At 41.8% G+C, this 22,667-nt stretch overlaps 2 protein-coding genes and 1 long non-coding RNA gene across 3 annotated transcripts; 1 reads left to right on the forward strand and 2 right to left on the reverse strand.

The window, feature by feature from the left end:
• Positions 1–1,908: 1,908 nt before the first annotated feature.
• rab42a (RAB42, member RAS oncogene family a) lies at positions 1,909–7,393 on the reverse strand. The gene is made up of 2 exons (XM_084379044.1): positions 6,522–7,393; positions 1,909–3,964 (listed from the first exon to the last, which is right to left on the reverse strand). Exons 1-2 carry the CDS (start codon positions 6,734–6,736, stop codon positions 3,523–3,525), a joined length of 657 nt encoding a protein of 218 aa, XP_084235170.1. The 5' UTR covers positions 6,737–7,393; the 3' UTR covers positions 1,909–3,522.
• Positions 7,394–7,614: 221 nt separating this feature from the next.
• Positions 7,615–9,821, forward strand: LOC311272468. Its single transcript, XR_014624567.1, has 6 exons — positions 7,615–7,679; positions 8,458–8,516; positions 8,775–8,830; positions 9,010–9,064; positions 9,301–9,371; positions 9,554–9,821. It is a non-coding gene; the product is annotated as an uncharacterized lncRNA (long non-coding RNA).
• Positions 9,820–20,471, reverse strand: ctps1a (CTP synthase 1a). Its single transcript, XM_084378896.1, has 18 exons — positions 20,271–20,471; positions 18,950–19,131; positions 18,680–18,850; positions 18,484–18,584; positions 18,231–18,347; positions 16,762–16,845; positions 15,089–15,169; positions 14,844–14,995; positions 14,573–14,705; positions 13,387–13,475; positions 13,204–13,298; positions 12,999–13,061; positions 11,236–11,279; positions 11,047–11,143; positions 10,906–10,961; positions 10,714–10,810; positions 10,453–10,597; positions 9,820–10,256 (listed from the first exon to the last, which is right to left on the reverse strand). The coding sequence occupies exons 2-18, from the start codon at positions 19,116–19,118 to the stop codon at positions 10,172–10,174; spliced, it is 1,779 nt and encodes a 592-aa protein (XP_084235022.1). The 5' UTR covers positions 19,119–19,131; positions 20,271–20,471; the 3' UTR covers positions 9,820–10,171.
• Positions 20,472–22,667: the final 2,196 nt, after the last annotated feature.

Genomic DNA, 22,667 nt, shown 5'->3' on the forward strand with positions numbered 1-22,667 from the left:
AGGAATGGGAATCATGCTCACTAACAGCACAGTAATAACACACAAATTCAAACGATATCATACAGTTGAACCCTGTTCAGATGAGAGACAAGAGTGAGGAAGGTCGTTGTAGTATTAAACACAGTCCGACTGGTTGTCAGATGGTGATTATGAGAGTAGCATGGACATTTAGCTCGATTTAAAGGCATAGCACCCCTGTGATGAAGTCCTCATCTGCACCAGGAACACAATATGTTAACATGTGATTGTCAAACAAACAAAAACATACAGTGTGTGTACTGTTGTACATTGTATGTGAACCTGGCTACAACAGGAAGCATACAGTTTAAAATAAAGGGATGGTGCAAATGTATTAGAATACATTCCTTACAAATACCAAGCTGCAGCCACATACTGTACAGTATATCTACTGGATCACCCATACAGCCATTATCAGCTCAGAGAAAATATGAGTTTGGTCACATGAAAGTGACGTTAAAACTATATAATGCATAACCTCGTGCTGTTTACAGTGTGTGCGTGTGTGTGTGTGAACAGGTTAGTGGGTGAGATGCCTGTGGAAGATGAACAAACAGTTGGAGTGGAGGTGAGTTCACAGGCAAAGTGTAATGTAGTCTATTGTAGACTCCAGGCCTGTAAACAACAGGTTAATAGAGTCTGTGGTCAGAAGCCTTAAGAAATGTATAAGTATGTGATCCTCTGTGTTGCTGCTGTGTCGTAAAGTTGAGCGTGCAGACACGCATTCATTATAAATGCAGCTCAGAACAGCAAGCTGATCGTGACAGGCTCCATTACGATTGGTATGATTAGCATCACAGGAATGTAAATCCAAAATACTCTCTCCCATGTGGAGGCTGAGTTATGTCAATGCTACTTAGTAAACAAAGAATTTCAGCAACTTTAAGTCCAGGCGTTAAACTGGAGATTTATATTACGGTTGGTGCAGAATCCTGGCCTTGATATTCAATTTGAATAGTTTTAAGGACATAGTTCAATGTTTTGGGAGACACACTTTGCTTTCTTCATGAGAGCTAGATGAGAAGATTGACACCAGTTGTGAGTATATCTGTTAAATGTGGAGCTGGAGTCAGAAGTGGTGGGATACAGCTACAGTAGCTCAGTAGTAAGTAAAAAAAAAAAGCTCATACCAACACCTCTAAAGCTTACTAAGTAACCCAACGTATGTAATCTGTTTAAACGGGTACTATGTAGTCGTGGAGAAGAAATTCAAACTCAGAATTTGAATAGTTACAATATAAATGAGGAACTAAAACAGACCTAAAAATATTTATTTTTTCCATAACTGATAAACAAGCTGTTCTCAGAGGAAAATAATGTCCCCAGAACAGTTTAAAGACAGGTGGCAGGGTCTGCCAAATAGGAACAAGGTAAAACAGTATGAGATTGTGTTGTCCTTGAAGATCAGTTTGTTTATTCAGTCATTTATTTAGTTGTGAAGGCATAAAAATAAACAAAAATCAGTCAGTGAAATTTTTTTTACTTCTGATTTCTTCCCCAAAACGTCACAGTGCCCCTTTAATTTGTACCCACAGGCATGGTTATGTGCTGTACCATTTTCTTCACAACAAACACTTTTGTTAGTTCTAACAATCATCTCAGGCTAGCATGGGACAGCAAATAGTCAGTGACCACAGGTTTAAGCCTCTTCACCGGCACAAATTCACGACACTTGGCAACCTCACAAACCACTGAGGAGACACCGAGAGGCCGGCTCGTCCTCATCAAGAAATACTGACAACACGCAACTCCCACTAAAACCACATTTTAAGATATCTGTTTGTGTAAAAATTAAAAACACAAGATAAAATCTGTTAAAGGTCCCATATTGTAGAGAGGGAAATTTCCATGTCTTTTTTGATTATAAAGCAGGTGTGACAGATGCTGCGTGACAAACAGTGTTTTAGACTCATTAAAGCACGTGAACATTTCCTAGTAGATGCCTTAAATTAAGGTATGAGCCTGAAAATGAGCCTAAAATGGGACCTTTGACTCTTAAGCTGTATCTTTGAACCATGTAGGGCTGCCTTTAGTCTTAATGCTAAGCTAGGCTAATTGCCTTCTGCATCCAGCTCTGTATTTACACAGAAATGAAAAAACATTTTCTCATTTAACTCTTGGAAAGACAACAAAAACACTGTTCCCAAAACATTGAACAAATATTCTAAGGTCCTGCAAATGTCTACTCAAGAATGTTGTCAGGCAGGAAATTGGTGCTAGGATTTACTGTATGAGTGAGAGGGGCCATGACATGCAGCGAAGCTCCAAAACCTGGTCCAGGGTGCTGCGGTTTACTGGCCTGTTACCTGAACTGCTGCTCGGAGGACTGTAAAAACCATGTTAAAACAAATGCTAATTAGCTTTTGCAGTGTATGCAGCCATGATTGTGGCATCTTCAGGGTTGACACATCTTATTCTACTAGGAGGCCTGACTTTCTTCCAGACTGAAACACACCATTAAGTCTAACACATAAGCAGCATATATTATATATCCACAGCAATGGACCGAATGAGTTGGCATCCGTCATCCTAAGGGCTAAATGTAATATTATTCTAGTGTGTTGGGCTTTGAATACATGAAAACAGCTGTTTGCCACAGATACAAACAGCTGCAGGTAAAAATCAAACTCCCTTTTGTTCTTAATCAAACAGATCTTTTCCTACTGCTGACGAGGTCTACAAAGGTGTGATGACTGAGAGCTGTGGCCCTGGATGTCTTGCTCCTGTTTATGCTACGATACAAATACCTAAACGGGACCACCTTCCCTAATTACAGTGGCCTACACACCTTAGCTAGAAATAATCTTTTTTTAAATTTTTTTTTTACAAAAACATTACTCATCTATTCACAAGATGATCAAAGGTTTAAGTCAGTTTGGCGTTAGTGCACACATAGCTTACAGAAGCAGGAGGAGCACAATGATTTAATATGGTGACACTGTGTCTCTTCACACTATCAATTAAATAGCTTTCAGTGACCTTTCAGCTTAAATCTATATAGATTTCACTATTATTTACAAGGTTACAGTCACAGAAGATTTCAGGCAAAGCATCGCACAAACTTTGACAGGTAGAAACCGACAATATGTTGCCAGACTACAGTGAGTCATAGTCCATGGATTGATCTGCACCTTCAGTATACTCAGTAGTCCTTCAACTCCACACTGGCATCACACTACACTCCAAGACCTGATCACCTCTGCACGCTTTCTGTGTGTTAACAGGGCCCGGTACAGGTTGGCTCATGCTACACCACATGAATTTAGAGATACAACTTGCTTATAAGGTACACATTGGGATATACATTAGCCCCCTGTTAGAAAAGAATCCCAGATGTCAGAAGAACCCACACACACAGAGAGGGCACGAAGCACAAGGTGAGGAAGTGATGGATGGTGATATCACAGGGTGCTGAGCCTGAGTGACTTGGTTTCGATGGACAGCTGTGAGACGAGGTGAGCTCTTGGTGAGACAAGACAGTGTTTGGGCACAGAGAGTTCTCAGTCAGCAGTGACAGCCCTTTTCAGCGGTTGCGGTAGCGAGTTCCTCTTCATCCTCGGCCGGGTAGAGGACCTTGGCGGTGAGGCCGCTCTTCACCCCGTCCCAGCCGTCTCGGGTGACGATCTCCCCCATCTTCATCAGCTCGTAGATGTCTCTGGTCAGCAGCTCGAAGGCCCGGTCCACGTTGCTGTTGCACTTGGCCGACGTCTCCACATAGCGGATGCCCAGCTCGGCTGCCAGCTGCTCCGCCTCGTCCCGGCTCACCTTGCGGTCCTTGTTGAGATCGCTTTTGTGGCCGATGAGGATGTAGACCATGTGGTGAGGCAGGATGTGCTCACTCACTTCCTTGTGCCACTCCCTCACATGGTCAAAGGTCTTGCGATTGGTGAGATCAAAGACTAGTAGCCCGCCCACAGAGTTGCGGTAGTAAGATGTTGTGATGGACCTGGTGGGTAGATAGATTAATGACATGTGAGTAATTCAAAGCAAAATTCTCTTGACATAGCACATCTGAACATTCTGGACACAACCATGACCTGCCAGCAAAGGCTGTGCACTATCCTGATTTCACTTTATGTAATGTGATCCAGAGCTATTTTTAGTTCATCTAATGTACCAGGTGGTTTGTTACAAAGAACCATCTGGGAAGGCACCATTAGAAACCATTTGGAACAGGGCAGGACCTTTCAGAAAATACTTGGCAGGTGATTGACATGCCATCTGTCTTTCACTGTCGATCACGGGCTAACTTCAACCAATCAGATCAACAGTAGGAGGGTGTTACCAGCAGAGTCCGAGAGAAGAGCAAAAACATATTTTCGACTGAGAAAAGCTTCAGTCTCTCTGCAGGGTGAGGTTTCTCTCTAGTTCTAGTATAACTGATGCTATAGCAGCATCTACACTAACCTCTGTTGCTGACCGTGACACCTAAACCATGCATAGCTGCCATACTCTGCTGGGATAATTGGATTTTCCGCTGCCATTGTTATAATATTGTTTAAATGTCCTGGATGCAAAGCAGGTCTTTTCTCTGAGCATTGTCTGTTTGCAGATGGTGGCTTTAATACATTTTGCAAAGTGCCCCACAAACCAAACACTCCTCTGCTAGACAATCAGGTTTGCTGTGTCAGTTTGTGTGTGCAAATTGAAGTGTATTTAGGTTTATACAGTATGTGTGAACAATGTGAATTGAATCAACAAATGTATTAGAACTAGATTTGGACTTGAGTTACCTTAAAAGGTAAAATATGTAAGAATTTTAGTTGAAAACATTCACAAATGGAGTGAAATCATCAACAGAATGTGAAGAAATAACATTTTTGACTTTATGTCGAAGTCTTCTATGTATCATGGTACAGAGATATCTACTGAGGTTAGCATGCTATACAGCCAGCTCCTATCCACTTCATGAGGTGACAGTCCGATGGTAAACTAAACCAACATTCCCCCGGTGCTCTGAGCTCCTGGTTCACTGAGCTAACTGTACCCGAGTCCTAAAACCCAGAAATAAGTTTAGCATTTTAGCACTTCTGGTTCCCTCATCTATAAGTCAATGGGTTTTTGCCTGAAATAAGGTCTTAAGATATTTTCACGTCTTGTTCTACAACATGAAACACGTCAGTATATACCTCACTTGTGAATTTTTTTGTGTTTTCTTGTCTTTCAAAAGGCGGTTGCTAGCAAATGGGTAAATGAGACTACATAAGTGGTACGGACATTGAAAGTCATCACGCTGAAAATGGGGACTAGTCCGTCATTACAGGCAGACTAATTCTAACTTTACAACTTGTAGATTGATCAATTTATAGTAAAGTGTGTGTAGTATAGTGTAGTAAGAAGCTTAGTGCTGGTGACGTTGAAGTCAAGCGACCGCTAGTTCGTTCATAGCCTAATGTTAGCGTTGTATTTCTGGCAGCATCATTTAAGTTTAAAAAATCATAAAGGTGGTGTTCATCTGCGAGGATTATCTTGCTGAACAAAACGTGAAAGTATCGTAGGCTTTTCGTCGAGGGAACCAGTGCGATGGTAACTTCCACGTTAGCCTGCTAAAATACTGTACATCATCTCTGCAACACTCAGTAGTTGCCAGCTACTCTGGTGTTATGCTGCCCCCTATTGCTTTGGAGTATGAATTTGACAGGTGGCCAATTCTTACATATTGCACCTTTAAAAGGGGCCCTTATCTGTGGTGGAAAATACTAAACTCTGAATATTATGGCTGGGTATGAGTGCCGGTATTGAACTGAACTGAATCAACCACAAACAGACAGTAAACATGGCATCCTTGGGGACCCCTAAAGGTCTGGGGCCCTGGATCCATTTATACACATACACAAGCACATCCTCATCTATGAACCTGATGGAATTTCACAAACACTTCTCATATTCGGTTAAGACAGAAACGAAAGACTCCAGTGTGGTGAAGCCTGACAGGAAAACACCCTCTGATGCTTGGGCTTCAAAAGAGAAAGCAGATCTAAGAGCAGAGCAGCAGCTTCTTCACACAGAGGAGAGCTTTAAAGGAAATTATCCATGACAGCAGGGACACATGAAACAGAACGAGCAACAGGGTAGATGAATGCAAAAAGCTAGATTCAGGGTGTGGAGTTGTCATCCTTGTGTTGCTCTGGAGACTGCAGGCTGCACCTCATGGAATCAAGCCGGGGCCTAAATATGAGGATGCTGCCCATCATCCATGAATGAATCCAATGATGCAACTCCAATGCACAGCTTTTATATAGGCCAGCACGAAGATCGAGGCCTGTGTAATCTTCCCCTGACCCTTTTTCTCCACTGTCTACACTCACTTCATTACATCATAATGAAAGAGGAAATGGCCTTCATTTAATTTACAGGGATCATTTTTATAATAGCATCCCAGACACGACAGCGAACCAAGGCCCCTCCATTATTTAACGACAAATCTGCTCGGTGAAGGATGCCCGTTACATTAGATACGGCGACATTTCATTGAAGCTACATTATTATTTCATTTTCAGTACCTGAATCGCTCCTGGCCAGCCGTGTCCCACAGCTGAAGCTTGATTTTCACCCCGGGCTCGATATCAAGAGAACGCGCATAAAAATCCACCCCGACCGTCGGATCCGCCACATCGCTGTAGATTCCGTCCGTGAAGCGTTTCAGCAACGACGACTTCCCCACCGTGGAGTCCCCGAGTAAGATGATTCTGAACTGGTATTGCCACAAAATATCCATGGCATGACTAGATGGGGGATCCCAGCGGTGTGTGTGTGTGTGTGAGAGAGAGTGAGTGAGTGTGTGTGAAACAAAGCCCTGAGCGCGGCGTGTTTACATGAAGCCCCGGCTGCTGCTGCTGCTCCTGCTGCTCCTGCGGCTCCTGCTGCTGCTGCCTTGCCCTCTGCTCAGGAAGAGACGCGGAGCACAGAGCAACCGCAGCAATCATGTGATAGATTTACCTATGCTCCACTACCACGGCACATTACAACTATAAACCCTGCTGCAGCCGTCAATGAGACGACTGTTTGTTAGTGGGGGAGATTAGCCGGAGTGGCTTTTTCAGCCGTTACAAAACAAAGGTCAGGTTTTCACAGCGTTAGCTCCGATTTTCATCGAGGACTGGCGATAATACTAGTAAGAAAATGTTTACATTGTGGGACATTCTGTCAGTTTCTTTCAGTGGACATAAAATACCGCCATGGCCATGTAAGAGCAACATTTATCATATTTAAAAACTCTTAATTTGAAGTGTGACGCTGCACTGTGCTCACAGAACCGCAGGCATCAGGTCAGTGGTGGAGCAGGCTGCTGTCCGTGGTTCTGAAGTAGGTTAAACAGCCATGTCCGGACTGTGTACAGTGTATTTATCAGTTAATAAACAATTTGTTGGCTTATATCTTTCTCTGTGGGCGATACGTGTTCAGTGGAACCTCAAAGTATCTGTCTGCGTTGGTATTCATGAGTCTACATGTGACAATACAGAGAAAACACAGGAAGGGCTCCGAAAGCGTATAGAGAAATACATATCCCGTCATGCAAAGGGGTCCACGTGAGCTATGCGGGCCAATCGCTGAGCTGCTGCTGCTCGGCGCGAGCGTATATAACAGCACGAGACGCCCTACTCTCTCTCTTCATCTTCGCCTCTTCCATGAGAAGGAAGTCCAGCTAGCTCAAGATTTCGGTAAGGCCTTAACAATCCGTTTTCACTCATACATGTGTGCTATGAGTAACTCACGCGTTCATTGTAGACTTGAAGAGTGAAATTTATTAATGTGAATGCCAAGTTGTTTTTAGTCTGTGCCACACCAAATGCACTAATACCGGCTAACGTTAGCGTATGTAGCTACTTGGTCATGTGGAGTCAGGAAACGTTAACGCTTAAAGCTAACACTGGCACCACGTTACCTTCATCTAATAGCGCACATGGCGGCAGCCTCTTCTGCAATTCATTTGATGCTTGACATACTGTTAAGACTGGCAGCTAAGCTCAATTTTAGCATAATGCTAATGCGTGTTGACCACGTGGTTAAGTCCATTTCACCGCTCCAGATGAACTTTTCCGTCATGTAAAAGTTGGCTCAATGTCGGATTTTGACTTTGTGGCAGTTCACCATGGTTGGTCAGACTCGTTCAGCATTAACACCTCGGCTCTCTGCAAGCTTAAACCAAATGATTCGTTGAAGTGCTCCCTCACATCACCGACGCCAGGGATAAAATTAGTGCTGCATCACAGCAAAACTTGAGCGATTAAACTCGGTATCAACAAACTACTTTTAATTAAAAGAAACATACATGTACAATGGAGGCAACCATTTAGTTACACTATTCAATGAGCTGTAGATTTGTTCTAGTGCCTTCTATCTTAACAAGTCAAATTATCATTTTTAAAGTCAATTTCTGTTACTGGACCATGTGCAGCACTATGGCACATGCACTGACTTTTCCTTTTCTCTCTACAGGGTCAACCAGTAATGGGTGAAATTGGAGCATCAAGCATGGACAGCTGTGTAGAATGCAGGCAAGTTCTCTTTTCTCTCAAAGGAAGTTCCTACGTCAGGCTCCCATCGAAGCCGTTCATGCTCTATACGTAGCAGTGAACGGTCAACAGGAAGCCGAGATGAAGACTTTCACCGACGGTCGCTGTTCAGTTTGAAAATAACTGCTCAAGCAACATTAAGGGGAAGGACAACATGACTTAATTATTGCCTTGTAGACTGTTCAAGCCTGTGTGTGTGTGTGTGTGAATGGTTTTTCAAATATTCTACTTATGTTGCAGGTGTTGGACAACTTTGACAATAGGACGAAACATGAAGATGGCAGAGTCAATTGCAGGTAAGTTCTGAGAAATGTCTTTATAGACAAACTGTTCTGGCTGTGATGACACACTTGCCCTCACTGAGATAAGGCTTGACTGAGATAATTTGTACTCCTGAGCCACACTGCTAAGATGACGTTTATAAGAAATCCAGGAAGGATGATTGATAAAACTGACCAAATTCTTCTGTTTTTAGGTGATCCCCATGGCTGACCCTCAAATGTGACGGGATGAGGACATCTCCTGTTGAGGTAATTCTATTTCTAGAGTGAATTCACTCCACATTAAAGCATGCTATCCTAAGGACCAGAGCTTGTTCTGTAGCTCTAGGTTCTCCAAGTGCATGCAAGAACATGGGGTGGTCTTTGACTGTTGTGGCCCCCTGTGCCATCACCAGCCACTCAACTGTCCTACAGTCGCCATGTTTGCTTTTACAAGTGACCACAAGATGTTTTCATGATTTTTAACGTAATCTCTTTTACTGTAGATAACGATCTGCTCATGCTCTTTGGTCTGCCTGGGCTGTACAGGCTTACGCCTTCTGTCTGGACTGCAAAGGTATGTAAACACTTGGTGTCTAGTATACTTTTTTGGGTTCTGATCCATGATGATCACATACAATACAATGAGGACTGTTGGATGAAGCTAGCGGATATGGGACTGAGATCAGCCTTTTTTGTAAATTTAGTGTTAAGGCCTTGCTGAATTGTATTAATTTTTCTTTTTCCTTCAAATTCCAGGTCCAGTGTGACATGTTGGCGAGCAGCCCAGTAAACTGGATTGTTGGGAATGAGCCTGCCAGGGTTCACGGCTCCAAGTGTCCACAAGGATGTGGAAACGGCAGAATTCACTGAAAGACTGACTTAACTCTGATGTGCACGTTTTCTTGGAAGGTGTCTAAATGTCTCTGTAATCTTCTGTAGTTCTGTCAAAGCAATAAAATCTGCAAGTGATGAAATTAATGGAAAACACTTTGCTGTTTGGATCCAATAAAAACAAAGGAAACTACTTTGAATCAGTTTATTTAATTTTCCATTAACATTGTCAAGGGAATTTAAAGACATGTTTGAACAAGCTGCAAAGGGGTTGAAGCTGTACTTATTTACAATAAGGCCACAATAGTTAAGTAACATCTGATAGTGGTATTACAGCTGCATATCAGAGAGGCAGACTCCTGAGCTTCAATGCAGGCAATGAGTGTTTAAACTATTTATTCTAGACCTGGAACTCAAACATCATTCAGAGCTACAATGAAAACGTCAGTCTTGGTCAGCGGTTGAGTCCAAAATCCCCATCCCACCTGCAACATGGGAAGGGGATTAAATTGTCAATTTATCAGTAACTAGTGTAACTCCAGGTCATTCGTTTGTGATGGAAGGTAATTTCAAATCCGATATCTCTGAGTCTGGGGTGCTGCTCCCGCTCCGATCACTGTATGTGTCCCTGTGTGAAGACAAAGTGTAACAGTCAGACTGCTGGGAAAACAGCCTGTATACACTAGTCACAAGGCGACTGTGCAATATTATGCTAGGAAACCTGCAGTCCCGGCATTCATATAATTGCTAGTTGACACACCGTCCAGAGAAAACACTGTTTAAGTAAACTCCATGCCACCCGTTTGTCCCTTTAACATGTTTACCGTGGAGACAGACGGCAGCCCTTCTGTAAGTAGCTCTGCAGCTTCCCTGCGGAGGCCAGCAGCAAACCAAGATAAGGGGGTGATGGCTTGATGGGGCGAGAGGTGAACTCAGGATGGTACTGTACCCCAACAAAATATGGATGGTCTGAAACACAGAATTCAATTTGAAAAAAATATAGTAAGCAGAAGGTTGCAGAGGAATTCTAACCCTAGCAGTAAACACTGTTATCCACAAGATAAAAAGCAATTCAGTTTCCGTACCATCCAGCTCTATGACCTCCATTCTTTCTCCTTCAACGTCTTGACCTACGAAGCGGAAGCCCTTTTCTTCAAAGTGACTCTTGAGCTCAGGATTAACCTGCACAAGGACAACATTCAAAGTTAAAACACACACCATCTTCTCCCATCAACACCGCGTTTTAATGCTGCTAATGACCCTAGAGGTCGACATACCTCAAAGCGATGTCTGTGCCTTTCATCCACATACTCTGCATCTCCATAAAGCTTGCCTGGAATACAGAAAAGCTGTAAGCGCAGGGCAGATGCAACAACATGTCAATACTGTGCTGAAGGTGAATTTGAAATTTTTCTTACGCAATACACTGTTGTTAGTCTTGAAAATGGTCCGTCTCTTCCCTAGCCTCATGGTTCCGCCCATCTGCCCGGGGTTGTGTTCTGGCATATCGATCACCTGCAAAAATCAAACATGACAATTTCAACTCAAATCACTTCTTAGGTTTGAATTCACGACTAGATCATTTATGAATTTAAAAACAAACCTACCACAGGATGCTTTGATTCTGGGTCAAATTCAGTTGAGTTGGCATCTGAAACAGGGAAAGACATGCAATCAGTTCTATTAAGTATGAAATCACTAACCCTGGCTGCCAAACTTTTGGAAGTTAAACACTTAAACAATATGGGTGTCTTACAATTATCTAGGTAATGCCTTGGGTTATTCAGTTCCCTTCTACACACAAGTAGTCTTCAGGTAGAACAAATCCAGTATTGTACTGACACTAAATGTACAATAATTCATCACATTTAATTATTTGTCATTTCATCTGTGAGGTATACCTGAGCACCTAAATGTCCAAATTCACGCCTTTACATGATCTTTGAAAACCCCTTACAGCCACAGCCTGTGATTTACTCGCAATAGATAAGAGTGTAAATGCAACGCAAGTGTCAACTTTAAAGCTCTTTAACTACAGTAATGTGTTGAGTGCTGCCAAAACAGAGGTGACCTACGCTCCTGACACAGATGGAGGCCTGAAGCTGCTACACTGCTATCTTGACTTGTGTATACTGTGTGAAAACAACAACCTTATAAGTTCACTGCATGTCAAACTGTTCAAGATCACTGATAAAATCTTACTCACAGACTGTGAAAGATTGTACAATATCAATTTTGGTGGCATGTTGGAATATATGATCAATGCTTAATGAACTGTAATGTGTTAATTGCTAAATGGACACTTACAATGTTGCATTGGTCAGCATTCAAAGTCTGATTGGTTTGGAGACTTGGGTCGTAGCAGCAGCCATATTGCGAGAATTGGGTCCTAAATTTCTGATATGGTCAGAATTCGGCTGCAAGCTGTCTTTGGTTTCTAAATTTGTTAAGTAGCTGTCAGCTGACGTGACACAGTATGATTGAGGACCACTGTTTTGGACTGACGGCCAAAGAGTTCATCACTTTTCTTTCTCAATTCTCAAAATTTTTCTTTTCTCTGGGAGGGCCCTGAATCACACAGTGATCAGCATTAATAGACTCTACTATCGCAGTTAAAACACCCTCATTTATATCATTTAAATATGACTACTGTTCTAATGCAGACTAAAGTTGTCAAAAGTATCCATACTTTGACACTCTTTTTTGATATCAGATGTTTGACAGATTTACAATCAGATTTTCAACCCAAGACTGCACAGATAAACATGATTTCAGATGTGGTTGGTATATTGGTTAATTGGTGTATGAAAAGAAGAAATAAAAAATCATAATATATCGAGTGCCTAGGACTTTCCCCCTATTTGCTGTGGTATCAAAAGAGGTATCGAGTATGTTTTTAAAAAACTAGTATTGTATCAAAGTTTAAAATTTAGTATTGTGCCAAATATAAAACAAACAAACAAACAAACTCTAGGCCCATTTACCATCTTTCTCTGGACCAGTAAAAGCCAGCAATGGACCTAGAGTTGTGATCATTTTCTCAAACCGCTACCCCAAGGCCAAGAATGAACTTCTGCACTCTTTTCAGTTTGGGAAATCAAACTGAAAGAATTCAGCAGCCTAATTCAACAAGTCTGACAATGAAGCCTCTGATTCCAGCACTGCATAGACACAGAGGTGAATGCACACTCGTACTCAGTCTGTGACATCCGTTAGTGATAGTAAAATTAGGAAACTGGCTTAACAACTTCAGAGCAAGTTTAACATGATAACTCTCTTCAGTCTTGGTGGCGTTCAGCTATTCAGAAACGGTTTTCTTTCACGTGAATACAAACAACACACCAGTACAGTGTGGGAGAATTAATGTTACCTGTCCAGCCGAGCGTGTTCCTGGCAAATTCACATACAGCCAGCTGCATTCCAAGACACACACCTACAGGAAAACACACATTAGTCCAGTCCTGGCTTTACTGTTAATGATTTGGCTATTAATTTCTATTTGACACACTTGAAAAAGAGTTATCATAGCATTACGTATGTAAGATAATGTGGTTTTCCTGACAGTTATCCTGTACCTAGAAAAGGTTTCTTCTGGTTCCTGGCCCAGTTGATGGCATGGATCTTTCCTTCAGTTCCTCTCACACCAAAACCTCCAGGAACCAGGATGCCACTGAGGACAGATGGGGGACACAGTTGATGAAACTACAGATCTAATGTCCAGGTTGTATTACTTGGAATAATATTGTCTCAGCACTCACTCAGCACTGCACAGTTTCTGCCATGCCTCATGGTATTTCACTGGTTCCTCCTGCAGAGTGCTTGGCTCCAAATACGCTGAGTCTATATACTGAAGAGAAGAGACATGCAGTGTAAACTTTAGGTGCCAGGTGTATTTTACATCTCAGAGTTTCTGCTTTTTACATCTGTGTCCCTCTTTAAATAGATGACAAGCTGCCACTGTGATGCACACTGAATAATTTATGTAGTGGATGGAAGACTCTCGTCCCCGCCCACTCTTCCTCCAACATCCCATGTGTCACGAGCAGTGAGAGGTGTGAGTATGTAGACCCTCTTTAAAGAGCAGCTCTACACTGAATCTGTGTAGAGAAAACACAACACTAACCGCTGTGGGGTCACAGGTTTAAGTACTACAGGTGTCCCAGCTACTAGTATAGTATAAAGTATAAAAGTACTTGTTGTGCAGAATGGCCTACCTTTCAGAAGGTTAAATTATGGATCTCAACTCGAGCAGGTCTAATCAATCAGTCAAATGAAAACACCTGTGTGGGTTTCAGGGTCTTTCATTTCTAATACAACAAAAATGATAAGCTGATCATATTTTTTGTATGTACAATATATATTCTAAATATACTTAATTATTCTTCCACCACTGTGTAACGGTGCATTTTGAAGGACTGAATATTACAATGTGGAGACAGAGCATGGAGCAACCACAAGATGGCAGTTTAACACCTCACTAGCAACAGAACAGTGGTCGGGTTTTTTGGTTCATTTTTCTCCAAACTGCATGGAAACAGTTTATTTCTGTAATAGGTCATGAGATAAACATGACAGTGCCCTTTAACTTTTGTGTATGTAGTAACCAGCGACATTACAGAGTTTTATTTTATCCAAAAGGACAGAATGACTGGATTTCCTCTGGAAAAAGGCAAACATTTTCTGTTTCAATGACAGTAACAATTGGTGTGTAACAGAAGTTCAAACTAGAAGCAAAAAAGACGTGAGGTAAAGAAGGTGCATGAGGAGAGAGAGAGAGACAGGAACACATGTAACACTACACTAAAGGCTCCATATGAGGGGAGGTCCTAATGCTCCATCTATATTGTGAATACAGCTACAGTGTAGCTGATATTAAGAATAAAATGAAGACATTAGTAAAAATGTGATAATGAGCAGTGTGGGTTAACGACACTGTGTACATACCTTAACCTCCAATTTATGGCTAATGGCCAGTGCTGAGTGCTCCAGGGCCTTGATGACAGAAGCATAGGAGTCAGAAAACTTGGTGTACTTCCCAACCAGCGCTATAGAGCAGTGCTCTAACAGCCTGTCTGACCTGTAAAGACAGCATATGATCCATTTGAAACAAGACCTCTGGGGTAAAATCAAATCATGTAGGTCAGAAGAAAGTTTTCAGCCCTACTTCAACTTCTACTAGAAAGGATGATTTTCTCTCTGATGTTTGAGGTCTCACCTGTCAGACATCTCCTTCCATTTAGTCAGCATTTTCCTGGGTTTAGTCTCTATGGGCATATTGAGTCTCCTGCTCAGGTAGCCCACCACACCCTGGTTCTCCAGCAGTAACGGTACTCTATAGATGGACGACACGTCGTGCACACAGATGACCTGGGACGACAAAGTTCAGTGAGTTCAGAGTAGCTGATAGAGTCGCGAGTGTGCTTAATCAAAGATGACGAGACTTCAATGTCAGTGACGTACCTGTTCAGGTTCTACATGGCAGAACATTGAGATCTTTTCTTTGACAGAGTTCTCCAGAGCAGTGGAGCAGCGACACATGATCTGTTGGCACAGACGAGGTGAGACTTTATTGATCACTGAGAGTGAAATAGGTCATCTCAACAAAATACAGAGACAAGTAAGAATGTGGTTTAGCCTTGATAACAGAGCCCTTAGACGACCTGATGGTGCTGTGGCAGCAGCATTTCTGTCCAACACTCAAAGTAACATGAATCCAACGTCAGACTAAGTTCAATATATACATGTTCTGCTCTGTATGTGAGGGTTAGCTATTGGAGTTTTATTGCAACTGAATGAAAATCTACACCGTGTGGAAGAATTTCCTCATTACTGTATTTCATGATTAATTTGGCTTCATTTCTCAATGTGCAAAGCACTGAACATAAATTTCTGAAGTCCTATTTCTGTGCTCACATTGCATGCAAAATGAAAACATCTGTTCCAAATTAGGTAAACTAGGTACAACCACAGAAAATGTGTTTTACACCAAACTGTCTAACTTTTTCTTCAAAACGTTGGTTTTGTTTGCTACATTCACACTATTACTGTGAATATTGATCACTTCACAGACTGACTTTACACCTCCTCGCCACAGCCCACTGTCACTATAATGCTACTTTGCTACTATGTATGAAATAACAGAATTCAGTGATTTGCATATTAAAATGATGTACAGTCAGGATGATTTCAAAGGCTACCGTTATCACAAACAAAATTTAATACAAACTTATTACATAGGTTCTACATGAGGGATGAATGCACTTGATCCACTGAAAGTCAGTTTCTATTGTGACTTGATGGTGGGGTCAGGATGGAGTCAGAGGTTGGTAGTGGTGCTTTTTTTCTCACATTAGTGCCTTTATACTAACTGAGCACCATTTGAATGCCACTGTATACCTGTGAAATGTCTGTAGCTGTGTTTTCATCTAATGTCAAGCTAATTCAAACAAGATGTTTTGAAAAGTCGCAAAAATAAAGAAAAAGGGAGTGAGAAGGCACATTTCCATCAACTGGTTTGGGTGAACAAAGTAAGCTAAGTAGTAGTAGTTACATCATGAGTTAAAGTTAAACAGAGCTGGTACATAAAAGAAGTGGCAGTTGTATGCCAATCACCACTGATTGGTCATGTTACATTTTCACAATGTCAGAAATTATTGGAAAAGCTGGTTCCATCTCCTACTGAGCTCATTAACTCTTTTTCAAATAAGGTAAAAACAACATAAATGAGCATTAGCTTTTTGTTTTCTTTTGCCAATTACGTCAACTTTTTCTTAAGCGTTACCTCAAAATGTGCATCAAATACACTGATGGACCCACGGCTAATGTCAGTACCACTCAATGTCGCTTTGACCTTGACATCTTGTGTCACTATGATACAAGTCACCATGGACCTGAATCCTACAAAGCATTTCAACCTTCCTGCTGAGTTCATGCTTCAAAAGGTTTCAGGGGGTTCAAATGACCTTCCACATCTGGAACATACAACTCAAAACTCCATGATATTGAAGACATTTTGAGAACAAGAATGATTCATGAAATAAACTGGTGACTAAAGTCACAGCCAACAGAAAATACACACACACAGACAAATGGAGCATTTATAGAGGGATGAGTGTGTTTAGCAGGTGACTCACCAGATCAGGAGACAAACCGAGTCCTCTCAGCTCTCTGACACTGTTCTGGGTTGGTTTGGTCTTTTGCTCTCCTGTTGCACTGGGCTAGAAAGAACAACGGAGATATTAAATGGTTTAAACTGACAGAACGTATCTGATGCTAACCGCATGTCAGTGCTTCTGTAATATCTGACATGAACACTGAACATGGAGTCCTGTTTCATAATAATCCAAGATGATTTATTAAACTCTGTTGTGCAAAGGTTCTGCGATCAGTAGGACAGATCTAATGTTATAATTAGGGGGGTACGGGATTATTGTCTTTCCAAATACTAGTCTTGTAAAGTCAATTTACAATGATGTAAAATACAGAAAAGTAGTATTTATGTTGGATGTTAGAAGCTGGAACAGATATATAATATTTGATCGAAGACACAAAGCAGTTGAATATGAATATGTATCTTGTGGCACCCGCAGTTAAAATGACCCTGCCTACAGAGCTACAGAGAGACTGTAGCTGTCAGCTTTGACATGAGAGAAAAACAAAATTCTTTTCACAAACTACTCCTGCAGCATTACTCAGTGTCTCCCCATGATGCAAACAACATTTTTACTAAATTGTGACTGCATTCTCCTCATACCTTTTCTAATGTTTCAATCCTTTCACGTGCCCTGTGGAGCTCACAAGCAAACGTGTGCTGGTTTAAGCATATTTGCACCTGCTTCCTAAAACACTATACTTTACTTCACAAAACTAAAAATACACCCCTAAATGTTCAGGAATCTTTTACATGGCTGGGCCTGTTGTCTCAAGTTGTCAAAAAGCTTATGAAAGGATACAAAAAAGGAGAGAAAAACAGAAATGATGTCCCGACTGCTGGCGCAGAGAACAAATGCCGTCTTTGCAGAAAGGCTTTTTTGGAATGAGGACAACGCAGCTTTGCAGCAGTGATGATTGTGTCAGAACTGTTTCTGCAGTCATAAATAAAACTCTTACCACTCTTACAGCACCTCATAAAGACACACGACTGTCCAGCCAGAGTGACAAAAACTTTCAGTGAGAACACTTCGTCCCTATGGCAGGATGTTCCCTGCTATGCTGTTGTAACTTCATTACAACAGGCAGAATCTGGTATAGGGTCTGATATATTGAGGCTATGTACTGGCCATAAATTGGGCTATAGCATTTGAAAGAACTGTTCATATTGTTACGGTTATTTCTTGACTGGCTGTCATTATATAATAATAAAATGTCTCTGTCTCTAGGAGACAACATACAAAATTCCACATTGTCCATGTAAAAGGTGCCCTGCAGCCCACAGAAGGTTAATAACAATACTGCTGCATGGTATGCAAAATCTTGTATGTAAATTTAGTTTTTTTTGTTCTGTACCTCCAGAGGAGGAGACACACTGCTGTGGTGGAGGGTGAATGAGTGTGTGTATTTACAGTGATGTGTCAGATGAGGCCCGGAGGTGTTGCTCCCTTACCTGTGGGATCAGACTGACGTGAATGTTACAGAAGTTCTCCCGCTTCACTTTAAACTGGAACTGCCTGAAGGCCTCAATGAAAGGCATACTCTCGATGTCTCCAACAGTGCCTCCCAACTGCAAACACACACACACACACACACACAGTCACACATTATCAGTTACAATCATGGCAGCCTTTTTCTCAGCAAGACCTTGATGCAGCTGTACAATATAACATAGAACAGAAGCCACATTATGCTGCTCAGCTTACCTCGATTACACAGACTTGAGGTTCTACATCGTCGTCATCAACGGGCACTTTGGCCTGTTTCACCACCCATTCCTGGATGGCATCTGTGATGTGTGGCACAACTGGAAAAGAGAGAGAAAACACAAACTCAATCATGGTTAACCATTTCTCTTGGCACCATGGCACCCTCTTCCAAAGATAATCAGCAGTCGTTTACCCTGCACAGTCTTGCCCAGGTAGTCTCCCCTCCTCTCTTTGTTGATCACCGACTGATAGATCTTGCCGGTGGTCAGGTTGTTGTCTCTGGTTAGTCGGATGTCGAGGAAACGTTCGTAATTGCCCAGATCCAAATCCACCTCGCCCCCATCGTCTAGCACGAACACTTCCCCTGCACAGTGAGGGTATGACACAATTGTAACACATACATAACATGTGGCTCTTTAATCATGAACCTTTTAAATGAGAACAAGTGCTTCCTCTGACGTACCATGCTCATAGGGGGAAAATGTGCCTGCATCTATGTTGATGTAAGGGTCGATCTTGATAGCAGTCACATGCAGGCCGCAGGACTTCAGGATTGTGCCCACGCTGCTTGCGATGATACCCTTGCCGATACCTGAGATGACTCCTCCGGTTACCAGAATGTACTTCATCATTGTGCTCTGGTACCTGGAGAGGGATGACTGATTAAAATCAAATGAAACAAACACCGTGCAAACGTATTCACTGAGAGCATTCGAGCCATTATAAACATTAGGGGGAAACTGTTCATGTTTTTGGCTTCACTGTATTTGAGATGGTAGAGAATACCTCAACTATATCAGTACAAAATACAAAACGTAAAACACAGACAGGAAGACAGTAAAAGGAAGGAGGGTGGGGGTGTGGGGGGGGGGACAGGATCAGCTGTAATACGCAATTATGCTTTCAGCTAAACAAAGCAATGGCTAAAGTTAAGCCTCCATGTCATTGTTCTACAACGTGGACCCAGTGACGTCAATAACGTTATAATTAACGTTACAAAATGTCGGCGGTCACCAGATTGTACAGGTTTATGCATACAGGTGGAAGCTAAACGTTTTCCATCCTTCTCACAACAGTCACCATATCAAGCATGGCACATTTGAAGCGCTCGGTTACACACACAGCATGGGCCGGGCGGGTGGGGGAGTTCACAATTCTATTACGCTCGGAGCCTACAAGAGAACGAGCCGCCCATCCAAGTTGCCACCGTCAACAAAGTCAACGAGACCAAACTAATCCCGCCAGCGCTATTAGCTTTTTGCTAACTATTCGAGGTAGTACCGGTGTGACGTTAGGAGAACTACTACCAGACACACACAACCAAGGCCTCTGTTAGTGTCTGCAGCGGAAAAGTGCCAACTGTAACGTTTGCTGAACAGAGCACCACGGCTGATTTATCTAACTCGCTGTCTTTAAATACAAAGGGTAGCTAACATGTTGTCTTTTTTTAACAATTGCATCAAGCTCGCCAAATTAAATGTCACAAAAATGCCCGACACCGCATTCAAAATAAAAGCGAAGGGAGCTATCTATTAGCTTTCATTTAACGAGCATGGCAACACAACAGCAACACAGCTCAACATAACCATCTGTAGCATTATTTTATGGTCTATCTTGGGTTATGAGGCAACGGCTGAATTATTACAGTCGTTACAGCTTAGTGTATTTCCAACAGTATTTTATTTTGATTTTGTAACCGGAAGTCATGCTTTTTTAGCTTGTAGCTTCACAGTGTTTGCTAGCTAGCCAGCAGCCTCAGTTAACAGCATCAAATTTCAACTCACCAAAATATTCTTCAGCCAGAGCAGCCCTTCAAAACAAATCGTTGACGACAAAAACAGTTCACAAGACCTCTTGCCTGAGACGAAATTTCGATTCAAAAAGCGATGCTCTTGCTTGTTCTGGTGCTTCCCTACAGACCCATCTATCCCCAGATTGTCTCGACACGTGTATGGACCACGACTCTGGCCTGCAGTACATCATTCATTACAATCCACACTTACAACGCTGTGTGACGTTCAGGAACGGCTCGTAAACTGCTGTTGCCCACTGTGGAACGTTGCATTCAACTTTGATGTGTAATGTTTACGCTTACAAGACGCACATCACAGATTTAAGATGTATTTGGGTACAATCCGTATTTAACACCTGGGCTTCATAAGCTAAAGCTAACTTTGTTTTGTGGTGACATTAACCTGTATGTATGAAATATGTCTTTGTGACGATATAATCACTTGCAGCAAAGTTTCTTTAACACCCTCCAAACTTAAATGCATCAAGACCAGGAACTGGACAATGTTTGATTTAAGAAAATACAAAATCATATTATTCACTAACTTATTAATGTTAGGGGCTGAGCCTCTGCAGAAAACAGCTCAAAAATGTAGACTTACAACAGTAATAATCCTATAGACAGTAACATGTGAACATGTGTGAACATCTGTTTACATATTACAATGTACAGTAGATGCACAGCATGTCAAAAATAATATTTAAAAAAGTAAAACTACTTGTGATTAATCCCTATCAGTGAGTTATATATTATATTATATATTACACTGATGGAAAGGCGGGTGACTTTCTCTTTGCCCTTTATGTTGTGGCTGGTCAAGGTGAAGATCATTTTACCTGCTTTAGTAGTGACTACTGTAGTAATACAAATTGTAGTAAAGTAAAAATACAGTATTTTCTTTTGAACTGAGATGAGATGAGATAGATCTTTGTACAACGAACAACTGTTGTAGCATATAAGTATAAAGTAGATAGTACAAGTACATTAAAATTGTACTACACTGCAGTACCTGGATAGATGTACTTTGTTACCATTCACCACTGTCTTCATGTATCTTGGCTATCACAAGTTCCTCACTGGCTGTCTACTTGTCATGAGCACCTGAAGGCAGCACACTTCATCTTTAAATCAGCAGGGGGAGCTCATGTTCCACGTTTGAAAGCTCAGGTTGGACAAGCAATGAAAAAAAAGTTGCATTTTCTCATGAAGACTGGCTTTCAGCCAGCTGATAAAGAATGCTAGGTGTTTGGTTTAGCTTTACAGATTGCACTAGGTGTTTATCAGCATTAGGTTATTTAGCCGAGAGCTCATTCATCGTTTATAGCTTATTTCCAAGTGGAAGAGAATGGAAATGTCACAAGTTTTGCACATTTTATCTGAGTGACAATTCATTTGTTCACATCTTTTATTTTAATCCACAAAGAATAACTAGAATACATTAACATTAGTCAATGAATAGAATAAGCTTAAATGCTACTGTCAGAGCCATTTTGTCCTGACAATAGATGTAACAATGTATCAGTGTGACTCCAGTGATAATGTAAGCTGCTGCTCAGAGGCGACAAAGCGAGACCGAATTGATCCTGCGGCAGAAACACTTTAGTGGTCGCAGGCACAGAGATGTTTTCCTGTGGGGTTACAACACACAGGTTCCTCTTCCTTCCCCTGACACAAAACAACACTTTCTGCTGCCCGGCTCCATATAATAAATGGCCACAGTCCAAAGTGGTTAGTTACAGTGTACTGTGGAAAGGTCAATGGTCCTGTGATGTGGATCGCAGTGTATTATCCTCATTGTGCTCAGTGAGATATTAAGTCCAGGCAGGGAGCACTGCGGTCTCAATTTTGTCAAACTGTGACTCGCTCAGATTAAACGACAAGACGTCCACATAGCCTACTGTTGTTTGGATCATCTGCAACTGGGTTCATTGGGCTCACTGTGTGGGTGAGCACGAGCACTGCAAATTAAAATAACAAAATGATGGAGTTAGTGACTGATGGCTGACTCACAGACAGATAACTGCAGCGCTGACTGATGCTTCTATGTAACACCCAAATCTCTACTTGTGAGCCTTAGCAGCCAGCTTAGTCTCTGGAACACAGGAGGGGGGTTTAATGAGAGTTTTAATTCATTTTTGACCGGAGCTGTGATTGAATTAAACTCCCACAGAAGGGCTGGATCCTCTCCTCACCACAAGCCATTTCCTCCTATTAGAGATGTAACAGAAGCAGCAGGCAGGGAGGCAGGTCGCTCTGAGATAAAAACTCACTCTTGTTCCTTCATTTTACGGAAACACTATCTTACTCGGTGAATGTGTCCTCTAGTCTGCTGATGGTTTGACACACCTGCATTGTGCTCTTTTGTACATTTTTAAAGATATGTCTCAAC

The sequence above is a fragment of the Pagrus pagrus genome, assembly GCF_965226575.1.
Source record: "Pagrus pagrus genome assembly, chromosome: 17".
Taxonomy (NCBI): Eukaryota; Metazoa; Chordata; class Actinopteri; order Spariformes; family Sparidae; genus Pagrus; species Pagrus pagrus.